Source organism: Zeus faber, assembly GCF_960531495.2.
Source record: "Zeus faber genome assembly, chromosome: 1".
Classification (NCBI taxonomy): domain Eukaryota; kingdom Metazoa; phylum Chordata; class Actinopteri; order Zeiformes; family Zeidae; genus Zeus; species Zeus faber.
The window spans coordinates 46,401,740-46,410,480 of record NC_137193.1 but is presented as its reverse complement, the minus strand read 5'-3'; the positions used below and the strand labels follow the sequence as shown (position 1 = coordinate 46,410,480).

General features: G+C 40.4%; 1 protein-coding gene across 1 annotated transcript; it reads right to left on the bottom strand.

Moving 5' to 3' along the window:
- Positions 1–6,249: 6,249 nt before the first annotated feature.
- Positions 6,250–7,542, bottom strand: foxe3 (forkhead box E3; the record flags this gene model as incomplete). The annotated part of the gene is made up of 1 exon (XM_080018331.1): positions 6,250–7,542. The coding sequence occupies one exon, from the start codon at positions 7,540–7,542 to the stop codon at positions 6,250–6,252; it is 1,293 nt and encodes a 430-aa protein (XP_079874457.1).
- Between the last annotated feature and the right edge of the window lie 1,199 nt (positions 7,543–8,741).

Below are 8,741 nucleotides of genomic sequence, written 5' to 3'. Positions count from 1 at the left end.
CCTTGGAAGACTGGACTGGAGCTACTGGAAGCGTGCGTGGAGACAGTGTCCCGCTCCTCTGGACAGAACAGAGACGTATTGTTTGTTTGTTGTTTTTTTTTTTTTTTTCCTATCTCCGGCTGACGAATGAAAACATTGCAAGAGTCTATGAAAAAAAAAAGATGATTAATTCATTGAGCTGTGGGTTTGGCAACGTCCGACGCTGAGTGAACCGGGGCCGTGCGCCCGCACCCAGAATACAACTTTCTCAAGTCGAGGAAAAATGACAGCAAAAAAAAATCACAGGAGTCTCAGAACACAGTTTTCCGAATTATGTGCGATCCACAGAACTCTTACCTCTGCGATAATGCTGTTGGAAAGGCTACGTGTGCGTATCCAAAAGAGGCGGTGTGTGTTTTACGCACGGGGCTGGGTTTGGAGTCCAGTCTCACACTATCCTCCTTCATGGCTCCCAATTGCTTTTTATCGGTCGGCGCGTGTCACGTGGTCTCCGTGTCACAGTTAACCAGGAACTGGAAGAGAAATCCACGCAAAAGGAAAGGAAACCTTAGATGGACAATAGTGATGATGGAGGTGAGAGTTCTCCATCACAAGACTCATCTGGAGATCAGGCGCGGGTGAACTATCATTTTGATTCTCTTGCCATTATAGACTACTTGTTTTTTAATTTTCTCGATTTTTTTTTTTCCCCCCAGTAAATCTGCTTGAAGTCTAAAAATGACCAGTAAATAAGCATTGTACGTCCCAGTATGAAAAAAAAATGAAGTCAAATATGGCCTGAGATGAGCCGTTTACGCATGAAAATGATATGCTCGGTCTCAAACAGGATTTAGTGACGTACACGCATACATTTATACATTTTCTTCACCCGATTTTCCTGGTTAGGGTCGCGGTGGGGGCTTTAGCACATGGAAGAGAGGCTCCCTGGGTGGGATTATTATTTTGATTGTTATTATTATTATTATTATTATTATTATTATTATTATTATTATTATTATATCTATTATTATATCTATTATTATTATTATTATTATTAGCAGTAGTAGTAGTAGTAGTAGTAGTAGTAGTAGTAGTAGTAATAGTAGTATCTTATTATTATTATTATTATTATTATTATTATTATTATTATTGTTATTATTATTATTATTAATAATAATAATAATAATAATAATAATAATCTCTCATTATTTTTATTATTATTGTTATTAGTAGTAGTATTAGTATTATACGGTTTTTATACGCCTTTTGTGTATTGTGCTTTATTTTTATTTGCTTTAATAATTTTAGCCCTTATCTATAACTAATTTAAAAACAGTTCGTATAGCCTTTTATAGATTATAAAACAAATATACGAGAAAATGTATCAACATGAAAAGAAAACAGGTTCCTACTATTTATTAATACCAATAATCGCAGTGTTTTTCTCATAAAGTTTAATTCCAGAAATGCAAAGGTTTGATTGCAAAAATGCACTCACGTTATGCGGTGTAAAAAAGTGCCTTTACGTACCAGGGAAATACTATTTAACAAAATGGGAAACAGGAGGATGGATTTTCTTCTATACGTATTTTCGCCAACAAATTCCCTGATCACTTCTCACGGGTTTTAAGTTTTGCTTGTTATGAACTCATAACATAATCCATCTGCATTCTCTGCATAATTCGCATACAGACAAATACAAGGGCGCTCAGCTGCAACCTGCTGCAATCCGTCTTCATGAATAAAGGTGCAGATGACATTCAGAGAGGCAGGCTCACATTCCTTTTTCATTACACGGCGTTATTGTAAAGCACATGCCTTATCACCCCATTAATCTGGCCTTAAAACCGCAACAGAGACTGTACCGTACTCCCATATACAGAAAGGATTGCTTTAACGAGTAACTAAAATGTTGCTCTAATGTCTAGTGATTTTTTTTTTTGTAGAATGTCTGTCCATTTCAGCAGTAGGCCATATAAACTACAGACCTAAGCCCTTAGTCCGAGCCAAAATAAAGAGCATCACCACGGCCTATTCACAAATTCATCTGTGAATCTCCTCGATGAGGTTGAATGACCTTGACAATGTTAAATTCCGAGGCGATCAGTTTATTCAAGGTCATTGCAATTTCTTAATTTATTTTCCAGCTGCAGTTCAACTGAGGAGCCAAGGGAAAGTGACGTGCTGAATTAATTTCAATAGGGGCCATTTCATTTGAATTCAGTTAACTGTGTATTTATGCAAATTGATCATGTTGCACGAGGCTATATCTCGGAAATGTGCGTGTTTGTCATCCAAGCGCTTTGTAACCAAGGTTTTGCAAACTGCTGTACAGGAGAATGCAGCTTTATTTACTGACTAGGTGCATTCAGCACTTAGTTAGTAATTATTTGCTTAATTAGCAACTGCTCACAATAAATATAAATGGATATAAGACTTAATCGACCTCCCGAGGATAGTTCATGTATATTTTAATAAAATATAATAATGAAATAAGATACAATATAAACATATAAAATACAATTGTATGAAATTAGATTTAAAAAAAAGTTCAATGTTGATAAGCTTCATCAAGATATATAGCCCAAATAAAGATCTCCATAAATATACGTTGTACCGAGAATCCCAGTTTCTCTCAAACATTTTATATTGACAAAAAAAAAAAGAAAAAAAAAAAAGAAAAAGAAAATGTCGTGATCGTCTAAATGATGTTTAGATGTTCAGATCTTCTAAACATCTTCTAAATATAGGCCTTAAAATAGCATACAGACCCCGGTCGTCTCCACGTTGAATATTGTCTATGGTCCTGAATAGGTGGGAGCCCTCTGCACGGCTTGTGTTTAACACTGTGGGATCAAGTGTGAATGAAACGTGGGATCGTTCCTTAGAAGCTTTTTGCGAGGTCGAAGCGCCTCCTGCTGTCAGACACAGTGTGCTGCTGTCAGTGTCCAAAGAGCACCAGGCAAATCATATATATATATATATATATATATATATATATATATATATATATATATATATATATATATATATATATATACATATATATATATGATTTTATGTCTTCTATGATTTCATGTCTGAGAACTACATGTGTTCTGAAAGCCTTATTACTCTGTTGGTGATATACTTTATTGTTTACTTATCGAATTAAGCCGTTTGTGTAAATGATCATTTTTGTGGAAAAAAAAAAATCACGATCTTTAAATACACAATGTTTGAGCTGTTGACCAAATGGCATTTATTCTCTGTGAATGTCGAGGTGGCATTAGCTTGACAGAGCACACATACTGTATAGCCAGTGCATCGGTGTGACGTTGGCCGCCATTGCAGACAAACAGACAGGCTGGTTGGTATCTGGTAGACTGTTTGGAATTTTTATGTCGGAGAATAAGGAAGAAACCAATAAGGCTCAGCAACACCACTCTCCAGCAGTTCATTTCCATGCGTAAACAGCTCTTATACAAGACTATATTGCTAATAGACAGTTTAGTTTGGCTTGCCAATATGTTATCCCGGGCGATTTTAATTATATTCAATAACTTTATTAATCCTGAGCCAGCCACCCACAGCACAGTGCCCCGGGAACAACTCCAGTTTTAGAGCCGTGGTCAACAGCATGGACAGGGGTGTCTCACCTGATGTGCATGCCGTTTAGGATTGCAGGAAACCAGAGCACCTGGAGGAAACCCACATGGGGAGAACATGCAAACTCTATGCAGGAAGGCCCGCTAAGCTATTTACTTTGAGGCACTGAGCCATCCGACTTCACTTAACCCACCTCTATATTAGAGACAACCCACTTTAAAAGCCATTAAGACCATAATCATTTCTCACAGCTGCATATGTCCAGGATGGGGCACCAAGGTTAAGAGCTGTCCAAGAAAACTGCTGAAGTCACCCGCAAGAAGACAACAAAGGTCAGTGCACATGACTCTAGTGAAGAGAGCGATGGACTTCTAGTGGGACTCCGTAGAAGCTAGTGAGGTCAGTCATTCATTCATTCATGCAACCACCCATCCGCCCACCCACCCACCCACCCATCCATCCATTCCTCCATCCATCCACCCATCCATCCATTCATCCATTCATTTGTTCAGTCAGTAACATACCCAGACACTCACTCATTCAGTCAATTTCTCAGTCACTTAGTCAGTGAGTAAGGCAGTCAGTCAGTCACTCACTCGCTCACTCAATAGCTGAGTTGTTTTTGTCTGGCCTTTCCAGTTTTGGACATACAGTCTGTATAAGGACACAAACATTTGTTTATTGTGAAAATTTGTCATGTGACATGTATGTGTTCAGAATCTGATCGTATGGAAGTTTACAGTGTGGCTTGGACTGAGAGCCTCATATCAGGAGAACATTCATGTATTTCTTTATTTTAAAATTCAAATATAACGGCAGCGATAGAGGGAACAAGGTTGGAGTCAGGTATTATCCCGCCTGCAAGAATTCAAGTTAATGAAATCAATAATTAATTCATTTTCTGTTAATTCGTAACATTTTTCTCAATTTGGTGTGCCTGACTGTGCTACATTGTCTGTATTAAGTTAGGTACGTGCACATTTTTTGCAAGTGATCACATCAAAATTGCAAACGTTTTGTACGAATCAGTGTTCTTATGACGTCACCGTTTTCAACACTTTTAACATAAATGTTTGATTATAATGCAAATCTTAAGCAGTAAAGGTAGTGCAAAAAAAAAACAGTAATACTTGAATACCGTATATATATATATATACGGTATTCAAATTTTTCAGTTTGCATTACTGTTTATATATGTGTGTACTATAAATAGCTAACTAATTTAGCGGTTTTTTTCAACGGAAAATTATTAACATTGTTACAAAAGGTCCATTTTATCAATATAAACCAAATACCAATGCATCAAAATGCTAAATGACTTTTACGAGCTGCATTTATTTTATGCGTCAAACATTTCTTGGTTTTTTTTTTTGTTACGAACAGTTAACCTCTTGAATCTTGAATCTTGGATCTAAAATGTCTGGGTATTTCAAACAGATGTGGAACTATCTAAAGCAGATGAAACTGACTAAAACGAAAAAACTCGCTATATTAGTATTTTTTTAAGCTTGGCAATAGGCACTGTAGCTACAAGAATAGGAACAATGCCATTCTACATGTCGATTAGAAGTAAAACCACTTGTCAAATATTTTACCCAAGTTGAATAAAAAAATACTCAAATATGACTAAAAACACTAAAAATGTACTCAAAGTATTAGTTGCTATTTAAATACCCATTTCCCCCGAGCAGCGTCTGAAAGAAAGGGCATCCTCAACCTTTTAACATCTGAGTAATAAATGTCAAAAAAAAAAATGTAAGCATCAAACAGTGAAATTCTAACTAAATAGAAATGATCTAATTGGCAATAGCCATGAGATAGGCATTGTTGTCCTTTTAGCTTGGTCTTGCTTTTTGGTTTGAGAATACAAGTATACATATTAAAAAATATTGAAAAGTTATTTGGTTGGAGTAACTGGATTCATCAAAAACGTTTTTTTTTTCTCTTTTTTTAAACCTGTATATTTTAAATATTTGTAGGGTTTCTCAACTTAAAATGCACATCTTAATTTCTCAATTTCAAATTGACCTAAGAAATATAGATTGTACAAATGTAGGCATTTTTATGACTCCCAAATACTTTTGTATTGTACTTTTGTACAGTGTAGGAATTTAAACAACACATTTTATTGCTGTCCTAAAAACATGGTCGTTTTGAAGCTCGTGAAGTAGTGGAAAAATATTCCTATAAATGTATAATAGAAAAATCAAAACGTATTTACAGTAACGGGAGTAGTTTAATTAATTTTACCCTTGGGCCAAACAGCTGAATAAGGCCACAATGAAAAAGTCTGTTTCATGTAGGCCGAGCCAAGCCTGCGTCTTAAAAACAGACATTAAAAAAAAGAATTTATTTAATCTTTCTCCAGCATGTTAAGAACATTATTTTAAGAACATTGTTTTCAAGAAGAAAAGACCAACAATCTATATACATTACCTACAGAAGTGTCTCCATGACATTACAAGTAAGCACAAAAAGGTTTAAAAAAAACATTTAAATATTATATAAAATGCTTTAAACTGTTACAAAAACAATTTAAATTCTGATAAGTGTAAAAGATAAGGAATGTGTGAAGGAATCAGATGGCTTTGGCACCTTAGGGGAATGCATGTTTAAAATGAGGCTTTCTCGTTGTATTTCAACTCTCTATCGCTACTACGTTCTAGTATTTAAAGTTTCTCTTCACATATATCGCTCCAACCCCGATGCAAAGTTGCTCTGTCTCATGTAGGAGTTGTTGTAGGAGTTCATGGAGTTGGAAAGGCCCAGCAGCTGCTCCGTGTGCTCGGCGCAGGACCCGGGCCGCAGAGCCGGCAGAGGCAGCCTGTTCCCCCCGCAATACACCTGGGAGCCCCCCGGGGAGAAGCCGGACTGGGCCATTGATGGGAGGTGAGGAGGGGGTGGGGGAGGTGGAGGAGACGAGGAAGAGGAGTAAGGGTATCCAGAGGTCAGGTTGGAGGGGATGTTCCCACCGTTCCTGCCCAAGACGTTCCCGGAGTGGTTCACACCCTGGGTCTGGAAGCAGGGAGCCTGGTGCTCGGTGCTGGTGACGGGGCAGTTGGAGCTCATGCTGCCCAGGTCCGGGCCGACCAGCCCGTGCAGGGTCTGGGGGTTGAGGGACCCGAGCTCCCCGCCCGGACAGCCCTGCACCACCGTCTGCTGGCTGATGATGTTGTCGATGCTGAACATCCGAGCTTGTCCCTGCCCGGAGGTCTGGTAGTGATGCAGCATGGCCGGGTGCGGGGACGTGGGCAGCTGGGTGCCGTACCCGGAGCCTATGCCCGGGTACAAGGTGTTGGGGTACGAGGTCCGCCCCATGGGGGTGGGGGTGAAGGCGCTGGAGCTCTGCATGTACCCCGGGTAGGTGCTCACGTCCGTGCGCTTGAACCTCTTCCTCCGCCTCAGGAAGCTGCCGTTGTCGAACATGTCCTCCGCGGCCGGGTCCAGGGTCCAGTAGTTGCCCTTGCCCGGCCTTCCCGGTTCCCGGGGGATTTTCACAAAACAGTCGTTGAGGGTGAGGTTGTGGCGGATGGAGTTCTGCCACTTCTTTGAGTTCTCTCTGTAGAAAGGGAAACGCTCCATGATGAACTTGTAGATGCCCCCCAGGGTGAGCTTCCTCTCGGCGGAGTTGGCGATGGCCATGGCGATCAGGGCGATGTAGCTGTAGGGGGGCTTCCCTCTCTGGACCGGCCTCTTCCTGCGCCGGCTCCCGGTGGGCAGGTGCTCCTCGGTCAGGCACGCAGCCCCATCCTCCGTGCTGGGGCTGCCTCCCCGGGGCTCGCATTTGATGGAGACGCCCTCCTTGGAGCGGGGCTGCAGCCCTAGGGGTGGAGGTGGAGGTACGGGGCCCAGCGGGGAGTCCAGACCGACGTGCGGGGACAGCACCACCGGACTGGCCGCCTCCGCCGGAGAGTGCTGCGTCTCCGCAGTCATGTTGCACATGCCCGGAAAGTAAGAGTAACTTGCAAGATTCATAAAAAAGAAATGGCAGATCGTCTTCTTCCACCGAAACAAATGTTTGTGAACAATTGTCTGTCCGAAAAGTTGCAGGTGTTGCAGGACCGTGATGCCACTGCTATAATTCCTCCGTTCAGATTGGTCTGGGTCTGCAGGTGACAGCTTTATAAAGCGGAGCGGTGACGTCACGCACTGACCAATAAGGGCGGCGGGTCTTCGTGGACCTCAGCGTGGTCCAAAACACCTTTTAACTAGAAACCTTTTTATCGAGAACTATTGGTACTTTATCGTATCTTCACAAATTGCCATAGTTGACACAGCTATTATAAAGTGCAATAGTCAATATTCTATAGGCTCCAAAGCAGGTTTAGTCCCTCAATATTTCTGAACTCTATATAATATACTATACACTGTATAGTATATTATATAGAGTTCACTATATTAACTCACACTATACAGTATACACTATATACTATACTATGTACCATATACTAAAAATACAATATATTTTCAAAGCTAGTTAGTGCAGATCTATTCAACTGGTGTTCCAGGGGCCCGATGTGGCCCCTGCATCAATGTAGATTGGCCCGTTGAATAAGATAGGCTACCAATAAGCTACACCACAAAGATTGAGCCAGTGGTTTAAAACAAAATATTGCTAAATGTCCTCCATTAAAAAGGAAATGTCCCCTGTTGTCCTACCTGTTGCTGCCGCAACCAAACACAATGTGTTCCCTCAACTTCTGTCAAACTCCTGTCATTTTGGAATTAGTCTGGTCTATTACCCCAAGTGGGAAAACATATAGTGATAAATTGTTTTTTTTTTGTTGATGGTTAGATGAATGTGAGAAATACCTCCTGGCTGAACATAATCAAAAAATCCAAACAACAATTTGTATTATAAATGACAACATTTATAGGATGTGCTGATAACTAAGTCGCTCCTTCTCAGTCTGACTGTAACAAAAAGCCCAAACACGTCATCTACACAAGTCACAGTCTGAATTTTTCACTCGCTCATTTTCTCATTTTCCCTCTTTCCCTCTTTCTCCTTCTTTCTATCCGTCTCCCACTTTGTGCGTTGACACTGACGGCTGTGTGTGTATCCAGCGTAGAAACAACACCCACAGAGCTTCTACTCCAAACCCAACAGCCCGTCCGCCAATTGAAAAATAATAACAAGGCATTAAAAACAAGCACTTGAGCTATGAAAGCTC